The sequence below is a fragment of the Scyliorhinus canicula genome, chromosome 5 (genome assembly GCF_902713615.1).
Source record: "Scyliorhinus canicula chromosome 5, sScyCan1.1, whole genome shotgun sequence".
In the NCBI taxonomy this organism is placed as follows: Eukaryota; Metazoa; Chordata; class Chondrichthyes; order Carcharhiniformes; family Scyliorhinidae; genus Scyliorhinus; species Scyliorhinus canicula.
This window is the reverse complement of record NC_052150.1, coordinates 169,268,824-169,292,438: the sequence shown is the minus strand read 5'-3', so window position 1 is coordinate 169,292,438 and position 23,615 is coordinate 169,268,824. Positions and strand designations below refer to the sequence as shown.

The 23,615-nt window shown below is 47.7% G+C and overlaps 1 protein-coding gene across 1 annotated transcript in view; it reads right to left on the bottom strand.

The window, feature by feature from the left end:
* LOC119966421 (zinc transporter ZIP12-like) overlaps window positions 1-23,615 on the bottom strand; it is a 152,785-nt gene that overhangs the window by 118,260 nt on the left and 10,910 nt on the right. Inside the window, exons 3-5 of the mRNA XM_038798047.1 lie at window positions 4,634-4,921; window positions 3,128-3,335; window positions 2,354-2,541 (exon numbers count right to left, since the gene is read on the bottom strand). Coding sequence (XP_038653975.1) covers window positions 2,354-2,541; window positions 3,128-3,335; window positions 4,634-4,921 — 684 coding nt within the window. The remainder of the gene's footprint in view (window positions 1-2,353; window positions 2,542-3,127; window positions 3,336-4,633; window positions 4,922-23,615) is intronic.

Here is a 23,615-nt window from a genome sequence, read left to right as displayed (position 1 = left end):
CATCACTTTTTGTGTCGGAGCTGGCATTGGGCTTGTGACGTCCAGAGATGAAATGAAGGTCGGAGTCGTAGTATTCAAGGACTGTATCATCTCTTTGGGCGGTGCTAACTGCTTGTTGCAGGGTTCTGAGGAGGTTATTTTCAGTTACTGGTCGAATGTCAGGCATTTTGCTGTTGTTCCAGGTGAAAGAATCAGGTTTTACAGCTTTAAATTCTTTTTTTCGTGTTTTGGGACATTTCCCCTTTAAGTGGGCGTGGCCTGGGGCCTCTGACATCACGAAGCACGTGACGTCGGTCGTAGGAAGCGATTGGGCATGCTCAGATCGCTGTTCCTTTACTTGGGGCCTTTTTCTCAACTGCGCATATGCAGCACCCTTACCAAGATGGCTGCAATTCAAAACTACAGATTTCTGCTGCAAGCCTACCTCGTGATGAGTTTTGGAGCTTCTTTTACCGTTTTTTCTTGTATTCTCCTCGCAGAATTCTTGGAATTTGTCCAGGACTGCCTGGAAATCGCTCTTGTTTAGCCCCTTTGAGTACTTGAAGGTCTGGAAGATTTCAGCTGCTTCTGGACCCGCGATGGTGAGTAGAAGCTTTATTTTCTCTGCATCCGCCACGCCATCTAGGTCGGACGCTGCCAGGTAGATCTTGAATCTCTGCCTGAACCAACGCCAGTTTTCACTGAGGTTGCCTTGGTACCTTAGCTGTTGTGAAACCGGAATCCTGAACATCGTCTTGCCTGGATGTTGTTGCTGGTTGTTATTGCTTGCTGAGTTGTAACTATATGGATTTAAACAGTCACTCAACTGGTGCCATGTCTTGTTATGCTCTTGGCGTAGCATAAGCTGCTCCCTTGATGTTCACTCTGACAAAGGAAGGTTCAGACATGGTGATAACTGCAACACGTTTATTAAACTATTTACAATTCTCCTACTCGGATTTGCTTCTGCTGTTAATCCTTCTATAGCTACTCAGACTGACGAACCAGTCTGCTACAATTCAGGTGGTGAGTGTGACGTGTTGAATCAACCCTGTGTACACACTGAGTGTCTCCACTGGAAAAAGAAAGATCATGTGTTCTGTGTCCTTTATATATGGGTTGGTGTAATGCCCCCCTGTGGTAGTGTCACCTCTGTGTGTATCGTGAATGCCCATTGGTCGTGTCCTATCTTACTGGCCTATTGGTTGAATGTCTGTGTGTCATATCTCTGGTGCTCCCTCTAGTGTGTAGCTAGTCTACCTGTACTTACATTAACACCTTGTGTATCTACAGTGATGCATACAGACATGCCCTAGTCGCCACGTTCTGGCACCTGTTTGAGGAGGCCGTTACGGGAATTGAACCTGATGCTGGCATTGTTCTGCATTGCAAGCCAGCTATTTAGCCCACTGTGCTAAACCATCCCCAGGATAGAGCGGAGGAGTGGGCCTAGGTAGGGTGCTCTTTCAGAGGGTTGGTGCAAACGCAATGGGCCAAATGGCCTCTTTCTGCACTGTAGGGATGTATGAATTCTGTACAATATTTCCAAGACACCTTTCCCAGTTAAGAATGTTTACAATTCTCGTCACGGTGCTGAAGCTAGGATATTCAGGTATTAATGTCAATGCAGAACAGGCAGCCAAACTGGTGTGTAGATAACAGCATTTGACCTTTGAGTAAAAGGTTGTTGAGTAAGTTTACTTTGGAGAAGTGATGGTTTAGAGGAGATATTATTCAATTATTCAGGATTTTTAAGCATACAGATAAATTAAATAATATTGCAAACTACAGTTAACTGAAAATACTAATTTTAATAGATTATCATACGTAATATGCAGTTAAGGTGGGGTTACGGAGATAGGGCGGGGGAGTGGACCTAGGTAACATAGAACATAGAATATACAGTGCAGAAGGAGGCCATTCGGCCCGTCGAATCTGCACCAACCCACATTAAGCCCTCACTTCCACCCTATCCCCATAACCCAATAACCCCTCCTAACCTTTTTTGGTCACTAAGGGCAATTTACCACGGCCAATCCACCTAATCTGCACGCCTTTTGACTGGGAGGAAACCGGAGCACCCGGAGGAAACACACGCACACACGAGGAGAACATGCAGACTCCCCACAGACAGTGACCCAGCAGAGAATCGAACATGAGACCCTGGCGCTGTGAAGCCACAGTGCTAATCACTTATGCTACCGTGCTGCCCTTTCTGAAGGTTGGTGCAGACTCGATGGGCGAAGGGCCTCTGTCTGTACTGTAGGAATTCTGTGTTCTATGATCTAATAACAGAAAAAACAGGGGAAATTATAATGTAGAATGATACCATTCTTCCAAAGGAAAATCAGGTCAATTATTACATTCCTTTTACCGTTGCCCAAGTGAATCCATCATCATCATGTACATGATCACATTCATGATCTTGGCTAAGCTTTATTGCAAATTGTAGATTGTCAGAACCTTTGAAATGATTCTCCACACTTTGATCATCTTCGTGATCATGTGAACGTGATTCAAAATATCTTCCCAAACCCAGCTGGTTAAGGAGGCGATTCAGGTCTGAACGAAAGAGAATAAACAATGCCAATAAGCCATTTAATCAACCACAAACCATGTACAGATTGCTTATTGTCCATCAGCAGTTAATGTGTTATTCGGGCTGCTGGACCAATGTTTATGCTATTACCAACCCATTAATGTTAGGCGAAGATGGCCAAAATAGGGCCCTGGGCCATGTCCTTTATCTTGTCATTGTTCAAGGACAACTGTAGGTTAGGCATTTGATACAGTACTTTAACAGTCAAGGTATAGGGCTATTAATTTAAATTTGAGACTTCACAATCCCAACATAGCAATGTATAAAACTGAATTTAATAACTGTGCTAAATTATGGTCAAGAGGAATGACTATGAAAGTTACTTTCACCACGAGAATTTTAAGGTTAGTTAAAAACAAAATCAGGGAACTTGCCCAATACAGTGATAATTGTCATATCCTTAAATAACCTTTATCATCATAATTATTGTTACAATTGTGAGATTCTAATCATTTCCAATGCCGTCAGTTTTTTTCCATTTACATGACAATAATATTCCTTTCATTGAGGAAAGTTTATTACCAATGCTGTTACGATGAATTGACATACCTGCAGTACTTATATTATTTGTACTGTTTAGTGATCTGAAAATAAATTCAGTGAAAAAACGTGGGTTGGGTAAACCCAAGCTTCTGATACAAAGTCCTTGTAGAATGGAAGTGATGATTGCACCAGCTAGACGAGGGGCAGTATTTTCGTCAGCACCGAGTGGGCCCACGATGCCAGCTTTCTCTTCCAGCCAGTCTGCATCAATACACTAGAAAATAAAATATTTCCGTTATGCCTTCATAGTTGAAAATACTGAAATGAATTGCAGCTTTAAACAGATACATTATACCAGTACAATAATTCCAAAAAAAGTATATTTACTGAATACTGAAGAAAATCTGTCTTATGATACAGTTAATTCGGGGGTTGCTTTTGCTTTTTATCTCTGGGAAGGGGGTCCAAATCAGAATAGAACATAGAGTGAAAATCTCTTTTTACTGTGTCAGTCCTGCTGGGTTTATGGGTCCACAGTATGAAACTGGAACTCAATTGACACCAAATTGGAAATCTCTGAAAAGTCTCATGTGTGAAATGGAAAAATATCACATAATTGCATTGAGGATTTATTTTTGGAGATACATTTGTGTCATGTTATATCTGACCCAGGCAAGCTCAGAGGGTAGTGAGTCTTTGCAACTCTCTTCCTCAAAAGGCGGTGGAAGCAAAGTATTGGAATATTTTTAAGGCAGAGGTAGAGAGATTCTTGGTAAGGAGTGAAAAGTTATTGAGGGTAGGCGGGAAAGTGGAATTGAGGTTACAACCCGATCAGCCATAATCTCATTGACTAGCAAGTATAAAAGTAAAGCCGCCATAGTCCCAAATAACCATAGGCTACTTTCCTCTTTGAGGGCGAGAGCTGACTGACTGGTGGTGATTCAAACTGAGGATCACCACACCTCAGTCAAGGATGAGAAGGCAGGGCCTTCATGAATAACCTCAGCCAGTACCGGAATCTAACCCACATTGATGTCCTTGCTCTGCATCACAAACCAATTGCCCAGCCTACTGAGCTTAACCAGCCCCCAAATGGCAGCGCAGGCTCGAAGGACCGAGTGGCTTACTCCTGTTCCTAATTGCTACGTTCCATTTACCAATACAAATATTAAATACCAAGACTAAATGGCAGCACAGTAGCACAGTTATTAGCATTAGCATTTTTGCTTCACAGCTCCAGGGTTCCTGGTTCGATTCCCGACTTGGGTCACTGTCTGTGTGGATTCTGCACATTCTCCCTGTGTCTGCGTGGGTCTCCTCCGGGTGCTCCGGTTTCCTCCCACAAGTCCCGAAAGACGTGCTGTTAGGTAATTTGGACATTCTGAATTCTCCCTCTGTCTCCCCGAACAGGCGCCGGAATGTGGCGACTAGAAACTTTTCACAGTAACTTAATTGCAGTGTCAATGTAAGCCTACTTGTGACAATAAAAAGATTATTATTATTAATTTTCCTCAACAAGAGGACAAAATTCATGACAGAATATCCACTGCCCACATTGCCTTGCTCACTCACCTGACTCGAGGAGGAAACTACGTAATGCTCTTGAATGATTTCCAAAACTTTGTTGATTTCATCATGGGAGAGATGATTTGAATCTTGATGTGGTTGCAAATCTAAAACCTTGGTGAGATAGAATCTGTAGTCCTCAACATGTGGACGTATATCGGAGGTGCAGATATCTTTCATATTGATAATATAATAAAGAAGAAGAATCGAGAGTCTATGAAAGGCATCCTCTTGTAGTTGGTGATCCTTGTTATCCTCCTTCATAATTGAGAAGGTATCATTTGGCAAAAGGCACTGTAATTAAAGCACAATTGAATTTGAATCATTTCTCATCTTGGCACCATTAATTGAGTGTAATTGGACATTGCATCATAAGACTATAGAAAAAAGAAACAGGAGCAGGCCATTCAGCCCGTCGAGCCCGCTCCGCTACTTAATAAGATCATGGCTGGTCTAACGCTCACTAAATCCACTTTCCTTCCTCATCTCTGTAACCCTTAATTCCGCAACTGATTAAAAACCTATCCATCTCAGCTTTCAAAATATTCAAGGGCTCGGCCTCCACAGGGATAAAGAATTCCAAAGATTCACCACTCAGAATAAATTCATTCTCAAATTTGTCTTCCAAGAGCACCTCCTTATTCTGTGATGATGCCCTCTGGTCCTACACTCTTCCATGAGTGGAAATATCCTCCCACTTTTACCCTGTCTAACCTAAATCAAATGGGCCCAACAGAATAGGCAGGAACATTTGGGAATTCAAAACAAATTAAAGAACTAATAAATCTGTAGGTTAGCTTTGATTTTTTAAAAACAAAATATTAACGCAATATTAATAACAGATCTCCCATCACATTTTTTTATTGAAAAAGTCCTCTTCCTCGGAAAGTAGAGAATTAAACAAACAGATTTATGCTCCTCATGTAGTAGTTCCATAAGGAAGTAAACTTTTGTGCTTTATCTGCTTCTGGTCCTCAATCTGTGATCACTAAAAATAGAATGGTTGAGCATGGATCATACAGAAATACGTACGTTAAATACATATAAATATATCCAATTATCCATTTAAAATAACATAATTGCAATGTAATTTTTCTAATTATATAATGAATATCAAGGGCTGTACTATTGATTGTATAACAAATATGTTTGAATTGTAAAATGTGTTATGTGAAATACATAAAATATAGGGTAGATTTTACAAGTTGATCTTCATTGTAAATTCCGAACATATCTGTCCAGATACTTAAATGTACAAATTCAAATTCATAGGGTCAATTCTTCCAAAGAATCTCTCAGTTAATTTGTGGTAGGTTTTTCAGCGGGTTTCCTGCCAACTCTGCCGGCGAGTTCCCCACCGCTTTTCAGTGACACCTAATAACTTTTGTGGACCCTGGAGAGTTTTTCACCGGTTTCCCCCATACTTTGAGCTTTTTTTCACACCGGAGAGTTGAACTCAGAGATTGGGCCTCCATTTTGAAAGGGTGCCTCTAAGTGAGCTTGTGGGTCCCCCACACACCCCACCCACGGGAAATGTCACGCCCAACACGCATGGACACTACCCCACAATGGCCAAGTGAAAACACCGTGCTATGAGGTGTCCCCTCTTCAGGCCCCCACAGTCCCCTTACAGTAACCCCTCCTTTCTCGGACCACCATCCTTCAAACCCTCCCCCACCCTCAGTTCATGGGCATGGTCCCCCTCATCCCTGGCTCTTGGCAGTGCCACCATGGCACCCTTGCACTGCCACCCTAACACCCAGGCAATGCCTATGCTTACTTGGCAGCACCATCAGGGCACCTTGGCACTGCTAGGGTGCCAGTGCCAGGGTGCCAGATGAGCAGTGCCAAGGTGCCCACATTCCAGGGGAGAGCCAGGGAGCCAACCTCCACTTATCCTGATCACCCTGGGGTCTCCGATGGCCCGGGAGACCCCCCGGGTGCTGTTCTGCCTGGTCCTCCTTTGTGTGGACCATCACAGATCAGCGCTCGGCTGCAGCCTCCCTGGGGAGGCCCAAGAATTGAGGGAGGCCAGTGGATTCCATGCAGGTAGGTTGTAAGTAGGTTTACGGCCAACGTCTGCAAGCGTCATTCGGTAACACCCATTTGGGGCAGGGTTCCAACTCAGACGTCTTCAGAACTTCGGAGAATCCCAGGAAGCACGGAGCCTGTCGGGAGGCTCGCTGAAAGTCTCTCCCGATATTCTCCGGCTGTTTTGCGCTCAAGGAGTGCACAATGCGGCCGGAGAATTACACCCAGAAAATGATACAAATGATACAGCACAGAAGTGGCATTCGGTCCATCTTGTCCATGCTGATCCAAAGACATCCAGAAGACCTTTCTAACTCCATCTACCTGCACACATGCAGGTATGATTAATGTGATTTTTGGTCAATGGATCAATATGAAAAGTGCAGGCTGAGTTTGAACCTATTTTTTGGGGGAGGTTTGTTGGAACCTGATGTGAAGTAGTAATAGAGTCGAAATGGAGAGTTGGGACATGAGGATAAAAGCAAAGTATCGTGCATACTGGAAATATGAAATAAAGGGAGAAAATGATGGAATAATTCAGCAGGTCTGGCAGCATCAGTGGAGAGAGAAACATAGTTAAATGGGCGATTCTCTGGGCGCATTTGGCCCAGCACGAATCCAGCTATGTCGGAAGAATGAGTCAGAATCTCCTCCACGATGGAGGGAGGTTTGGGTCTGTGAAGCAACACCCCATCACACGGCAAAGCACAGCTGCAGCCTGTCTGTCCTAAAACCATCTCACAGGACAGAGCCATTCTGCAGCTTGTTTCTTGGAGAAGCATTTCACTCCCCTTGAAGTTTTCCCTTTGCACTCGCCTGTTTAAACTCCATTTCATCCCCTTGAAGTTTCAACAGGCTCTGTGGTTTCAATGTTGCAGTATCCCTTCATTCATCCCTTTGTTGTTTACATGGAATGTCACACCCCATTGACTTTTATGACCCTATTAATTGACAGCAGAAGGGTATCTCAAAGGAGGGATTAGTTTTGATTGTTTTATAGCACTTCACAGTTCATTCATTCTAGTACTTCCTAGAAAGAACAGGTGTCCGGGAGGGGCCTTCCAGGGAGTTGGTGTTGTTCGGTGGTGGGGGGGGGAGGGGCGCGGGGGGGGGGGCCAGGTTGGGGGTCATCCCTGAACCTGTAAGGGGGGATAAGGAGCTTTGTGCCTGTGAGGCCTTCAAGTCATCTTTAAATATGGTGGAGACCTATAACAGGGGCAACCACAGCTTCAGCCTGTCTGTCCTAACAAACTCCCCAGGACAGAGCCCTGCTGCGGCTTTTCTCAAGAAAGTCAATTTACCCCTTTTGACAGTGAGCAGCCTCTAGGTTCACAGCTAAAGGCTATTTCAAATGAGGGATTAGCCTTGTTAGTTGTGATAGTACTTCACACTCCTGAAATCTCAAGTGCTTCCTCGAAGGAACATGTGCCCTGAGAGGACGACGAGTGGACTGGATGTCCTGCAATATTTGATGCCTGAACTGTGTGCCTGAACTCCAGGAGCATCAGCACCACAGAGGCAGCTGCCAACAATAAACACAGTAAGAAGTCTTACAACATCAGGTTAAAGTCCAACAGGTTTGTTTCAAACACGAGCTTTCGGAGCGCAGCTCCTTCCTCAGGTGAATCAATAAACACAAAAGAGCTCGGCTTCAGCACTGAGGACGTTCTTGGGGTTAAAGGGTAAGTGTCTGGATGAGCGGATGACAGCTGAACATGACCTCCTTAATGCTTTTGACAGAGGCCTGGCATCTAAGGGTTCCTGATCTGGCCAGGAGTCAGTGTGCAGAACGAGGTTTTTCAGCAAAATGGCTCGCTGGATGGCACTCTTGCGAGAAGGCAGGACAGTCATGGTAAAGATGGGGGGGAGCGGGGGGGCGAGGGTCACGGGATGGAACACCTAACTGATTGTCAGTCTCTCTCCTCCAATTCCGTCCAGATGCTAAAATGTTTGCTGGAGTTGATCCCGCCGAGGCTGCCCTCGCTGTCCTCACAGCCGAGGTGGGCTGACGCTGAAGAAGACTGCAAGACCAACGCTGCCTGAAGCAGCACCACGTGTGCAGCGGGCCGCCACAGACCCTAAAGACCCAGCTGCCCATTTGGCTGAGGAGGGGCCAGAAAGGGAGGCCAGGGTCAGCCTGTTGCTCTATTAATACTGTTGGTGAACCACAAGCCTTCCCTTATATCGATCAAAGACCAGACAACTAGTTAGTTAGTTCAAAAGATGGTTTATTTACATACACAAGAGTTACCACGACATGCAAACACAATATCTACTACGAGTTAAACTACACCTATCAGCTACAATAACCTATACTTAACTTCAGGGTGACCGGCACTGTGCAAATGGCTAAGGCCTTTATCTGGATTTCACTTGGCTGGTTTGAAGAAAGTGGCTCTGTCTCTGCTGGGCTGATCCGTCAGGTAGCGATCGTTGGTCTTGAACTTGGCTGGCTATTCCTGCTGCAATTGGGTTGGCACAATCCGGATCCAAAAGAGACAGAACCACATGGCTGTGTCCTCTTTTATCCCTCTGGGATTTTGCGCTCTTTGGGGCGGTCCTTAACCTTGGACCCAATAGTTCGACAGGGCTCTGATCACTATCTTCAATTTTGGCCAATAAAGGGGCGGGTGCCTTGGTAGCTGGGCGGGTCCTTAGCGGTCATTGACCTTGGCAGTTGGGCTTTCTGAGTAAGGGGAGTGGCACTGATCATTCTGTGGCTGTACTGGTTGCTTGATTGGAGTTCTATTGTCCTGGGAAAATGGGCCATTAAAATGCAAACGAGCGGGGGGTTTCGATCAGGTCTGGTTACCTGTGTTTCAGATACACATCGACTCTGTATCTGTCTGAGTCCTGGGTTGGCCATAATTCCCATGGTCCTTTGCATGTGGCTATCTTAGATGGCTACATCCTGTCCTCTTGATCCTGAATGCGAAGTGTGGTGGATCACACTATCGATCCCTGTTCATGCTTGGTGGCCCGGTCACCCTTAGTCAAGGCAAGGTTTTACTCTACTCTATCTTATGGTTTGGGACATTTACCTATTATTCCATTAATACATTCATAAATGAATTCATCTCTAATGGTCACTCTAATTTAGGTCACTACAAAACATTTAATTTATCAGCACGGTTGATCTCTCGCTAACACTATCTAAGCTACTCTCATGCTGCTGGTAAATGTCAAAGATCTTATATACAGTACAAAATTTAAAATAGCAGCATCACATTTGAAATGAAATGAAATGAAAATCGCTTATTGTCACAAGTAGGCTTCAAATGAAGTTACTGTGAAAAGCCCCTAGTCGCCACATTCCTGCACCTGTTCAGGGAGGCTTGTTTCTACTTAATCCTAATGAAGTTAAAGAGGTACATGGTTTATTCTTAGCAGCGACTGGGATATGAGTTTTATTTTGTTGAATTCCAAAGCAGGGGGATCGGACTGTATATATCGGGGAGTGGGAGGCTTTTGCTCGCCATTTAGAGTCGGACTATCTGAATGATACAGCAGATTATTGCAATTACTAGAAGAACGTCTACTATGTATGAAAGAGGGTTCCATTTGGCAATGTTTTCGCACCAAGTGGGGGTTTCGATGTCTGTCTTTATCTGTGGTGTAGTATCTGGGCTGGTGTTGGTTTGTTGTGTGGTAGTGTTCGGGGCTGGTGTGGTGTTTGTAAAAAACGTCCGTTGCGCGCGCAGTTGCAGAAGTCCAGCGATGATCCAAACGCATGTCAGGAGTCCTTTATCATCCTGTGTTTCCTGTTTTCCGGGTAATCCTGGGGGTGCAAGCATAGTATCTGTCATTATCTTCGGTTAATATCTTGTTTTATTAGTCTTTCCCTCCTTACTCCAATTACCCGTTATGATTGTCCCTCATTTTATTTTTAAATTTTTGAAATAACATTTTGAGACAAGAAATGCAAATTTTCAAAGTACAGAGACTCTCGCAGCTGATGGTCGATGCGGGGAGTGGGTGGACAATTTCTCCAACCAGTCTTTTCTTTACTTGCAACCAGTGCTGGTTGAGGCTTATCTTAACCAGCCGAATTTCAGGGCGGCCAGTTTTATAGAGTTTTGTCCCAGGGTTCAGAGGTAGTTCGCGTGCAGCAGCGTGTATAGCAACCAATCGTATCATAAATAGCAGGTGGGGAGTGACCAGGGGGTTGCGGAAGGTAAAAGAAAGAAGGGGTGAGCGTACAGAACGTGGAAAAATTCATTCTTTATACCACAACCGAAGGAAGAGCAGAGAAGGTGAAACTAAAGCCTGCCAAAGACAGTGCAGAGTGTAGAGAGCCATTCCAGAGCGTATGAAGTGACGGGAACATGAGGTGCATGTGGGCCGCTGCAGGATAAGAATGGGTGGAATCCCCGGGTAGGGCGGGGGTTAGTGACGTTACTCCACTACCTGAGCTTAACTGACCGGATGCATTTGGGGTCCTCTGGTAGTGCGGGGATCAGTGCCGTTACTCCCGTCCTGGGTGGACATTAAGAGTTTGTAGTCGTGTGGAAACCTGTCATAAAGACTGGGAGAACAGTGATCTGTTTCTCGACAAACCTGTGCCTTTAACTGACATTGGGTATCGTACCCTCGAATCAGAAGAGTAATTGTGTGTCGGGCGACATGAATTAAAACCATGTAGTAGCAAAAAGAGGGAAAAGGCGGACACGCGCCATCAGAACTTCGACACCTTAATACTCAGGCGGTGTCTCTTTCTCATCATCTGGACACCTCAGGGTACTGTACCAAACAGTGTTGTGAAAGAATTACTGAAACGAGAGTCAGTATCTGAATCATCACCATTTCCCGGTTGCCAGACTCATGTCTGCCGTTTATGTGCCTTGGCTGTGTGGGCCGTCGAATAATCCGAATCATCGTGCCTTACTAGTCTGCAAGAGTTGTCGTGGTGCCAAAGAGGGGCTTGTTTGTCGTGAGGGGTAGGGGCGGTGGGAGTAAAGGGAAAGTTACTGTCGTCGGGCGGTAGGTGGCTATGGCGGTGACTGGGAAAGGGCATATAGGGGGTCAAAGATATCTAAGTCGTGGTTCCGGGGGCAGGGGTGAATGGGGGTAGAGAGATCACGCCAGTGTTCAGGGATAGTAATCAAATCCGGGGGGCTCTCGCTGTCTTCAGAGTCAAGTTCAAGGTGAAAGTCTGTACCTGTGGGCAGAGACAAGTTCGGGTCTGTGGGCGTGGACAAGGGATAAATGTCGGCATGGCTGGAGGAGGGTTGGCGTAGGGGATGGACTAGGTTGTCGATGGGCAGGGTGTAATTGTCTCCTATTGCCAGAGAGATGTGATGGAAGTGGCTACATTGGGATCCGTAGACTTTGAGTTAGTTGATGTGGAACCAGACAGTTTTACTGGTGGGGTGCGTTATCTTGTATACGGAAGGGCTCACTTTGTTGGAAATGGAGTAGGGTCCTGCAAATTTGGGGAAGAGGAAAGAACTGGGGTTGTAAAGTGAAACCATTACTTGCTGACCGACTATGTACTCTACGGGGTGGATGGTTTTGTCAAAGAAAGCTTTACTCTGCTTCCTCCTAGCGCCTCATCGGACAGCTGCAGCGAGTTGTGCCGCCTTAATGTTATCTGCAACCTGTCGGACTGCTTTTTCGTGGATGAGGGCAGTTACTGTAGGGCTTGCCAGATCGAGTCCTAATAAATCTTCAATACCCGGTCATGAGAGTGTGGGGGTGAAACCTATGGAACTGGAAGCGGTGTTCCGAATAAACATGAGAGCAAATGGGAGTACTGTGTCCCACGTGGTATTGTTCAGTTGCACCATCTTCCTACTGGTCGCTTTTAAAGTTCGATTCATTCTCTCAACAATGCCACTGGATTGGGGGTGACATGCTATATGGAATTTCTGCCTGATCCCAAAAGTTGTGAAATTATTTTGCATGACTCTGCCGGTGAAGTGGGAACCTTGGTCTGACTCAATGCTGCGGGGGAGCCCCCAGCCTGTGAATATCTGTTGGGTCAAAATCTTAGCGGTGCCCTTCGCTTGTTTGTCCGTGAGGGAAATACTTCTACCCATTTAGTAAAGGTGTCGATTACAACCAGCACGTACTTGAAACCATTTCTGCAAGGGGGAAGGGGGCCAATGTAGTCGAGTTGCAAATTTGTCCAAGGGCCATTCACAGGTCGGGTGTGAACATTCAGAACATTAACGTTCAGGATTGTTCTGAGCACAGATAAGGCAATTCTCAACATAATGGGTTACATTGCTTTTTAAATCAGGCCACCAACACAAAGGTCTTAAATGGCCAATGGTATTGTCTATGCCCTGTTGTCCGTGTCCATCATGAAATTGGTAAATGAGCTGGTTTCTGGGTGGAGGCCACATCAATTCCGTTTTTTAGAACAATGCCATCCTGTATAGTCAGTGCGTCCTTCCATTTATCATAGGGGGCTGGGAACTGGCCATCTAAAACCTGTTTGAGGGTGTCGTCTGCTTTTTGGGCTTGTGATAGATCCTCAATATTGGTCTGGGAAACCTGGACTGAGTGTATCGATTCGCTTTCAGGTGGCTGCCAGAAGTGACCATGGGGTGATCCTGCTTTGGCTAAGGCGTCTGCCTTTATATTACCGGGTGGGGACGAGCAATGATAGCTTCTTACTTTAATAATACCGTATGTGCAATCTGAGACCGTCTTGAGAATGTGTTTTAACAACGGGGCAGACGGTAGGGGTTTTCCATCGGCTGAAACAAAACCTCACGATTCCCACAGGGGCAGGAATTCTGTTAAGCTGTTGCACACATCCAGGCTGTCCGAGTGTATGTCTGCGGGAGCTGGAAAAGAGTCGGGGTGCTGAATTACATAGGCTATGGCTGCGAGTTCTGCTGCTTGTGAACCTAGGTGGGCCGGGCAATTTTAAAGAGATCTCTCCTAGTGGGCGTCCCTGCGCATCTTCCACGTAAATTCCACAACCAGTAATGCTAACTCCATTTTCGATTGTGGAGGAACCGTCGACGTAAATTTTTAAAGCATCCACTGTGGTTTGGGAATCCTGTGTCCTACTGCCTGCTCGTGGGTGTAGTGACTTTGGGATAAAGGATCCTGTGAGGTGTTGGGCTGCTATGATCTGGCATTAATGTGGGGTCCCTGCATATTGGAGATTATCGGCCAGAAATGTGTGGGTCTTGGTGCATTTTACCATAATGTCCCTGCCTTGTAACAGTAGTGTCCAGCGAGCTGCTCTGATTTGGCTGACTGAACTGTCCTTTAATCTACCGTCCAGTAATAGTTGAGTGGGGGTGGCTGGGTCAAGATTGTTGCTGGGTTAAAGCCTGTGATGTACGCAAAGTACTGCCCAAAAGATTGCAAGCAAGTGCCGTTCGCAGGCTGATAATCCTTGCTCTACCGGGTCTAATACTCTTGAGGCATAGGCTCCAGGTCCTAAGTGATCATGTTGTTCTTGCAGGAGTACTGCTGATAGGGTTCGGTCGGTAGTTGCTACTTTTATGGCATAGGGCAAGTCTGGGTCTGGAACTTGTAACAGTAGTATCAAGTCTGTATCTAGGGCGTGTTTTAAATCATCATTGGCGTCTGTATGCTGCGGAAGCCATTCCCATGGGGCGTTCTTTTTAAGGAGCTCTGAGAGTGGGGCTGCTTTAGTGGCAAAACCATCTATATGATTTCTGCAATATCCTACCAAACCTAGGAATGACCGGAGTGCAGTGACATTTTGGGGCCAGGGCAATTTACCAACGGACTCGATCTGTTTTTGCTCAATTTCTCTCTTCCCGTGGGTGATGATGGTGCCTAAATAAAGAACCTTTTCCTTTAAAATCTGGGGCTTTTGGGGGTTGACCTTACATCCGATGGATTGCAGTAGGCCTAGTAATTCCGATTAGAGCTCTATGTGTTCCTCTTTTGTGTCCGTTTGCAAGAGCAGATTGTCTACATATTTTATGAGGCATTCGGGTCAGGAAAGTATTGAAAGGCCGTTGCCAAATTGTCGGTGGAAAATGGAGGGGGAGTTATGGAATCCTTGTGGAAGACATGTCCACGTGTACAGCTGCCCTTTAAACGTAAATGCAAACTTATACTGGTAGGCCTTGTCTTACGGGATGGACCGGTAGTCGGGTAGTACGGAAGACGCACTTTTCTTTGTTGTATGTGAGATTGAGGATTTGGGCGGCCTGGAGGAACCTCTGGAGGTTGGCGTCATGGTCCTGCTGATCATGGCCGCAGATGGTCACATTGTCCAAGTACGGGTATGTAGCCCGCAAACCGTACTGGTCCACCATTTGGTCCATTGTTCTCTGAAAGGCAGAGTTGGTTGGTTGGTGCCGGAGCCGACAGCCCGCATGAGTTGCACGTGTCGGTCGGTGTTGGGGCCGGCGACCAAGATGGTGGCCCCCACGAGTCGCATGATGTTGATGACGCATCTGACGGGGGCGTTCTGGTCAGGCATGCAGCCACATTGCGGGGTCTGTGGGGCTGCGAGTCCATGGGCCGGGCCTGGTGCGTTTTTGATTTCTGAGCCTTAGGTCGGCCCAGACAAACTCTAGCGAAGCGCCCCTTTTTCCCCCAGTCGCTGTGCGGGCTGGGCAATGCTGCCGGGGGTGTTGGTCCTGGCCACTGAAGTAGCACTGCGGTTAGTCAGGCTGGGCTGGCAGACACGCAGCGCAGGCCTGCGATGTAGTCGGGTCCGACGGGGGCCACGATGAGGGTGTCCATGAGGGGTTCGCCAGGCCTGCGGGGAACGACTGAGGTTCTGGTAGGCCACCGCTAGTGAGGTAGCTAGCTTTACCGTGTCCCGCAGGTTGGAGGTCCCGTTTTCCAGCTGGCGCTGCTTGATGTAGTTCAAGCAGATCCCCGCCATGTAGGTGTCTTGGATCTGTGAGTTCATGTGTTCCTCCGCCATCACATCTCGATAGCTGCAGTTCTTCGCGAGTAGGGTCAGGGTTTCCAGATACTTGTCCAGCGATTCTCCAGCGCGTTGATGGCGGGTAGTGAGGAGGCGTCTGCCGAACACCTCATTTATAGGCTTCATGAAGTGTTCCTTGAGGGTTGCGACCGCCGCCTTGTATATGGCCACTTTCCTCAATCAGTACTGAGATTCGATGGCTCACCTGAGCGTGGAGGAGTCGCAGCTTGAGGGTCTCTATGGAAGCGTTGTGGAGGAGTCAAGGTAGGCCTCGAAGAATCAAAGCCAATGTTCGAATATTTCCTTGGCTTCGGACGAGCGGGTGTCGAGTTCGACCCTGTCTGGCTTTAGAGTGGCTTCCATAGGGCTGTCTATGATTAATAAATTGATATACCTTCAATTCATCAAGACGCAGAGAGAGCGAGTGAACATCATAGAATTTATAGAATTTACAGTGCAGAAAGAGGCCATTCGGCCCATCGAGTCTGCACCGGCTACTGGAAAGAGCACCCTACCCAAGGTTAACACCTCCACCCTATCCCCATAACCCAGTAACCCCACCCAACACTAAGGGCAATTTTGGACACTAAGGGAAATTTATCATGTCCAATCCACCTAACTTGCACATCTTTGGACTGTGGGAGGAAACCGGAGCACCCGGAGGAAACCCACGCACACACGGGATGTGCAGACTCCGCACAGACAGTGACCCAAGCCGGAATCGAACCTGGGACCCTGGAGCTGTGAAGCGATTGTGCTATCCACAATTATTAATCAGGAACTTGTCTAGCCAGAGTCGACTGTACAAATGAACATCGCCCACAGGCGGCCGGTCTATATATGGCCCCGGTGAGGGCGGAGCCCACCGGGGTTACAATACAGTACCTGGAAGCAGCTCGTATCACCATTTCCAGGTCATAGGTCATAGGTTACAGTATCATACATGCATTAGGTAAATACATTCACCACACTTATTAAGTTCTTGGTAGTCGATCGTTAGTCGCTCTGAACCATCGGGCTTTTTTACGGGCCAAATTGGGGCATTATTTGTGAACGCTACGGGCCGAATAACTCCTTGGTCTAACAAACTGTTAATAATCTTTGAAATCTCACCCTCACATGCTGTGGGAACCCGTATTGCTTTTGCGGATTTGGATAGGGACCTGAAATCTTTATTGTACCTGGGATCTTCCCACAATCATGTTTGTATTGTGTGACCGAAGCTTCGTGTTTTATGAGGACCTCTCTAATCGTCTGATCTGCACTAATTGTTTGCGGATTAAAGCAATAGTCCCCTACTGAGCAATCCTGTTTTCATAATCCCCTACTGTGAGCGTAGCGGGAGCCCTAGCTGCTTTGGCCATTTGCCATACACATTTGTTTACTGGGTCAAACGATAGGTTATGGGAGCTCATAAAATCAATGCCTAAAATGTGCTCGGCGGTTTGAGGTAAGTCAACAAAAACAACGGGGTGCCTGGTGCTAATGTTCCCTATCTGAATGGGTGCGGGAGCTCTGATATATCCTTGCTGTATGTGGCAGGTGAATCCACTCAGGGTGATTGTGTCTGTGGTGGGCAATTTGTCACGTTGAAACATGGTGGAGGAGTTCAAAGTGGTGCGGGATTGTGTTCCAAAAGGAAATCGACTTTGTCCCCGGACTGTGCCTGTAACTACTGGTCTGCCTGATTTGTCCCAGGGTGTCTCACAGACCCAAGTTGAGGAGTCCGAGCACCGGCAATCTATGGAGTTAAATGCTAAATTGTCTGAACGGGCGCTAACACTATGCGTGGGTCTAACAATGTTCCTAGGTGGGGGGTTTGGTTGTTGGTATCGTTGCTGGTTCGAGGGGTTTTGTCAGCAGTCGCGGCGTAATGTCCCATGTGGCCACAATTGTAACAACCTCATGGTGCCTGTGCTCTAGGGTGCTGTCCCTCGTGTCTACCCTGATTTATCCATGCTGGGTCCTGGCTAGTCCTAACTGGGTGCATGTTTGTTTCTATCTCGTCCTGATCTGTTTGTTGGTGTGGGGTTTGTTCCCATGCTCCAGAGAGTCGTTTCAATACCCAAACTTCATTGTGTGTGTGGTCTGCGGGTCGTAGTTTACACAAGCCTTTTGACCTGAGTCTGTGGCATGCGAGACTAAGGTGCGAGACCATTTAGTGGTGTCCTCCTCATTTAGGTGTGCAGTTCAATTGTCCCTGGACTGCCATGAAATTAATCCATAGGCGATCAACAAACGCGGCCGGGTTTTCTCCCTTCTTTTGCCTGCAGTGATTTAAACCCTCAACTGGATCTCCTTTGTTATACCCGATGATATCTAATATTGCTCTTTTCATTTCTTATAGGGTTCGGGCAAAACTGATCTTATGGACTGGCTGAGGCTCATAACTATTAGCTTTTCTTCCTCCCATCGTCTAGGCGGTACATAACCTTTTTGTTGGCGCACCTCCTCAAAGAAGCTGTGCGGGTCTGCAGTGGGCTGGAATGGACTAATTTTCGTACAAGCTTCTCTTAATTGGGTTATGGATAGTGGGGTGGTGTAAATGATATCAGGCTCATCCTGATCCGATGATCTGCGTTGTGTGGTAACCGGATTCATGAGGGCCGAATTGTGAGTGGGGGTGTGCGCTGCCTGTGCAGTCAGTGCTCCAGGTGCTTTTCTTTTTGCGGCATGGGGGGCTCGAGTTTGATTTCCCATGTCCTCTACGTATCTTTGGGCGCTTTCGTTTAAATTCTTGCCATTCGGGAGTCTCTTCCTCATCTAAATCCTGCCCGAAGGTGTACCTGAAGCCATTTTGTACTGTGAGTAGCGACTAACTTTTCTATCTTCTGTCGGCATTTAACATGGTCAACGGTACTCTGCCTCTGTTCCTTAGTGGAGCTATGGAGCGCTCTCAAAGCTGCTTTTAAGTCTGCGCATTTGCTAGTTAGCTGGGTGACTGTTGTTTTGTTTCCTCGCTTACCAGGACTGCGTGCTGTGTATCTTGGTAGGCTTTAGTGTACTGGGTCTGGAAGCTACTAAGGTGAACTAGACAAGATTGATGTGCATGTTTTAAATCGGCCATTTCTTTATCCTTAGCTGCTAACTGTTCCCGGGGTTGCTCAATTATCTTCTCGCTTTCGTTACTGTTTCCCTCGTTCTTTTCTTCCTTCTCAATTAACTGCCTATGGAGTGTCTTCACGACCTCCTCTGTGCCTCGCAACTGTGCCAAACAGGCCATCGGCTTTCTGACTTTCCCTACATTTTTCTGGTGGACCTCGCTTAAGTTCTCCCGCCAAGTTTGTCCTATCTTTCCTGGGCCTGGCTCATCATTAGCGCAAAAGTTGACCAAAGGGGCCATCCTTTCGCCTTTAAGTATATCCTTAACTCTTCCTCCCATATGAGGCATTGCTCTGCTCTGTTGGTCGCTGTGGCCTCGGGTTCTGTGGGTTCATCAATCTTTCCAATTCTTTCGTGGCCACTACTCTTATCTCTTTCTCTACTTTTAATTTGGGAATAAGGCGGCGATTTGAACAGCGGGTATGGCTTAAGCTATTTTCCAGCTCACAATCCCTCGATAGTTGTACACAGTTCTAACGAGTTTACTTTACTCTTCCTGTTAGGTACGCATGCGGGTTAGTACACACTTCCGAAATTCGGTTATTTGGTCGATATGGGACTTGCACTTGTCGTTCTTTCTCTTTCTCGCAATTGGATTCAAAGTTTGTGGGTTCTCTCGGAGTAACAAAGTCACTTCTAATCGAGTCCCATCAGAGTCGCCAATAATGTTGCTCTATTAATAATGTTGGTGAACCACAAGCCTTCCCTTATATCGACCAAATGACCACACAATCAGTTAGTTAGTTCAACAGATGGTTTACTTACATACACAAGAGCTACCTCGACATGCAAACACAATATCTATTACGAGTTAAACTACACCTATCAGCTACAATAACCTATACTTAACTTCAAGGCGACCGGCACTGTGCAAATGGATAAGGCCTTTATCTGGATTTCACTTGGTTGGTTCGAAGAAAGTGGCTCTGTCTCTGCTGGGCTCATCCGTCAGGTAGCGATCGTTGGTCTTGAACTGGGCTGGCTGTTCCTGCTGCAATTGAGTTGGTACAGGTCGGATCCAAAAGAAACAGAACACATGGCTATGCTCTCTTTTATCCCTCTGGGAGTTCGTGCTCTTTGGGGCGGTCCTTAACCTTGGACCCAATAGTTCGACAGGGCTCTGATCACGGTCTTCGATCTTGGCCAATAAAGGGGCGGGTGCCTGGGTAGCTGGGCGGGTCCTTAGCGGTCATTGACCTTGGCAGTTGGGCTTTCTGAGTAAAGGGAGTGGCGCCGATCAGTCTGTGGCTGTACCAGTTGCTTGATTGGAGTTCTATTGTCCTGGGAAAATGGGCCATTAAAATGCAAACGAGCGGGGGTTTCGATCAGGTCTGGTTACCTGTGTTTCAGATACACATCGACTCTGTATCTGTCTGAGTCCTGGGTTGTACATAATTCCCATGGTCCTTTGCAGGTGGCCATCTTAGATGGCTACAAGCCCAAGGTGTACAGGAATCCTTGGTACTTCAAACGAGCTGACGGACAGCATATGCCACAGAAAACTGTGTCTCAACAGAGAAATAGTGCAACACTTGTGCCACGTCCTCACGGACATGGCATCCAGTGGAGTTGAAGGACATCCACTCCCGGTGGTCGTGACGGTCCCTGCAGCCCTAAATTTCTCTGCCACCGGATTATTCCAGTGCACAAGCGGGTACCTGTGGGGCTTTCACAGTCATCAGCCCACAGTATTTGGGAGATGACGGACACTTTGTACCCTCCAGGCATCAGACAATATTACCTTCGACCTCGACCAGGCCCACCAAGATGTCCGGGCTGCAGGATTCGCTGCCAACCGGGATGCCCCAGGTCTAGAGGGCCATCGAGGGCACGCATGTCAACCTGAAAGCACCAGGGCATCAGGGAATGCCCGATATTAACAGGAAGATTTACGTTCCCTGAATGTTCAGATTGTGTGCAACGTATACCTGAGGATCATATATGTGTGTGCCCGCTCGCCTGGGAACATGAAAGCTACATCCTGGGGCACTCGGAGATCCCCAGTGTCTTTGAGGACCACCCAATGATGATGGATTGGCTTGTGGGGGACAAGGAATGCCTCTGAGGTCATGGCTGATGATGTTGGTGCAGAGGTCTGAGTCCAAAATGGAAACCGAATGCAATGAGGGCAATGTTACCACCAGCGCGGTCATTGAGCAGTGCATTGAGCTAAGCATAGTGTGGTTCTGCTGGCTGGACCGCTCTGGCGAGGCTCTACAGTGCACCCCCCATGGTCTGCTGTGCCCTCCACAATCCGACACAGCATAGGGTGACATGCTGAATGAGGAGTAGGAGGAGATCCAGGAGGGGCTGGAGAATGACCCTGAGGTGGAGCTGAAGGATGGAGGAGAGGCGGCAGCAAAGATCCAACATGCCAGGAGAACCAGTGAGGCCCTCATCGTCTTGAGGTTATCGTGAGATGGGGCAGTGTCCATCAGCTCAACACCCACTCTCCCCTCCTCACGCCCCCTCCTCCCCCCAGCCCGCCCTTCCCCGACCACCCTATTCCAACCTCTAAGGATCTGTGTAACCTGATGGGCCATTGTTGACATGGTCAGTGGGCCCCTCTACAAGGAGAGTGATAACCACTTGTGAGGAAAGCTCTGGTGCTTCTCAGTTCTGATTATGTCTGACTCCTATATTCCTGCTGACAGCACGCTCACACCCATCCTCTTGATGGAATCTGCATCAGGGGCTTTTGATCTTGGACCACTGTGCTGGGGTATGGGGTGTGGCAGGCTCGCTGTGAAGACGAAAGCGACAGAGGCTTCAGGTTATCAGGTGTGAGATGTTTTAATAGTGAACATTTTAATGTTACAGATTTCTATTCCCCCAGGGTGGGAGCAGCGAACTCACCAATGACCATGCAGTACTACTCATTCTTCCCGATCCTCTGTGGCCTAGTGCTACATCTAGGTATATCCCCAGGATGGACATCAGAAGTAGAGACAGCCTGATGTTCTTGGCGGACGTCCTCTGGAGGGCCTAGAGCCAGATTGCCGCGGCCGACTTACCGGTGTCACAGGTGTTGCCATGCCACCCTATGGGTGCATCTGCAGGGCAGCAGGAAGCAATGTCAGGAAGGGAGAATTCGGAAGAAGCAGAGACTGCCTTCATGGTGTAAAGACCCAGGATAGACTCCAGCGCTGCCTTCTCCCGGAGGGTACCCATTGGGCCCTGGGTGACTCACCCAGGATGGATGGGTAGTTGGAGTGAGGTCCAGAAGCCTCCGAGTTATCTGGCACTGCCAGTCCTGGAGGCTCCACATTGTCCACACCATGGTGTCGACGCCCTCAGCGATGCTCCTCAGTGACTGGGCCACGCTCTGGAGTGCCTTGTTTATGTCCATCTGTGTCTGAGACATCTCCCTCATCAACTGATGATGTTGAGGCCCTCAGCCTTGGTCATCACAGACTGAGCCATGCATTGGGCACCACCACTCAAGACATTGACGTTGTGCTCCAGATTATTCATTGTGAGTGCCACCCGAGCAGTTTTGGTCTGGGTACCATACATTGCCGGCATCATCCCTTGCACCTGAAGGCTTTGGGACTCCTCCAATTGGTATTGCCAATGTGAATGGAATGTCACTGACATTCCCTCCTGAATGTCACAGCTCTGTCCTGTCATCTACATCAGATTTGGGAGAACCTTGTCCAGAGACTTGACATCTGGTTGGGACCCAGCTGAGTCCTGGGATCCAGCAGACCTCCGACCGCTGTCTCCCTTGGATGTGCTTGCCTCCACCTGATGTGCATTGGCAGGTGTGTGGTTCTCACCAAATAGTGTCCCTGAAGCCTATCCATTTATGTCGTCCACCGAGGTGTGTGTCTCTGTGCTGGTGGAAGATGCGGGCGATATCTGTGACGTATTGCCAGTGTTCTCCTCCGAGGTGTTCTCTTGGGTGGCAGGGTGTATGACTCAGGATGGCCCAACCTGATCAGATGATGATCCTGTGAGACGATGGACATGCGACCAGTGAAAGGGAAGGTTAATGTTGTGGGAAATCAATAACTCACCTGAGACAGGTCATCTAGATGAAGGGACAGTGGATCCTCACCTCTCTGGTGGAGGCCAACCTCATTGTTGATCACTGCTCTCTCCTCAGGCAACCCTGCGATCTCCAGGGCCCTTTCCATATAGTGGGTAAGGACTTGGATTTCAGGGATTCTGAGGAACAGGCTTGAAAATCAGATGTTGGGAGGGTGCGAGATGTCAACCAGTGGATTAGTGGGGGAGGGGGGCAGTGGGTGGCTGGTTTGGGAAATTGAAGGTTGGCAGTTGTGACTGACGCAAGGAGATAGGTGATAACTTACCCTTGAAGCTCGTGAGAGGTCGTTCATCTTCCTACATTGGTTGGTGGTCCTGTCGGTCATGTTGCCTCTACTCACTGCAGCTGTCACTGCCTTTCAGGCGGCATTGCTGACCATGCTGCTGGTTCATCGACCCCTTCAGGGGAACAAGGTGTCCCGCCTCTTATCCACGGCGCCGAGAAGCCTGGTCAGGTCGGCATCCCCTAAGCAAGGAGCAGGTCTCCGCGCTTCCATCCTCATTTCCTGACTGGGAGTGAGTACTGAGGGAGGGATTAAAAACTGCTCCCCCTCGTTAGCGGCGAGCAACTGAGGAGACGAATAAGACGGTGAGTTAGCCAGGCACAGCAAGATTCATGTGGGGACTCGTTTGTTGTCCAACGTGCAGGTGAATACCGGTCGCAATCTCGCCATTATAGCGGGCACAAATAACACTGTCGATCTCGCCCAAAATGGCAAGTCATTTTTCAGGTTAATCGTGCCTAAATGTGATTTCTTACTAGAAAACATAGGACAGGATTTTCCAACACCCTTGCAGGGTGTGGTGGAGTGGGCCTGCCACTGGCTGCCAGCCGGATCTTCTAGTCCCATCAATCTCGCAGCTAGGAAACCCGCCGTGGACGGTTGTCTTGGGTGGGACCAGAGGACCTCACCAGCAGGGAGGGCC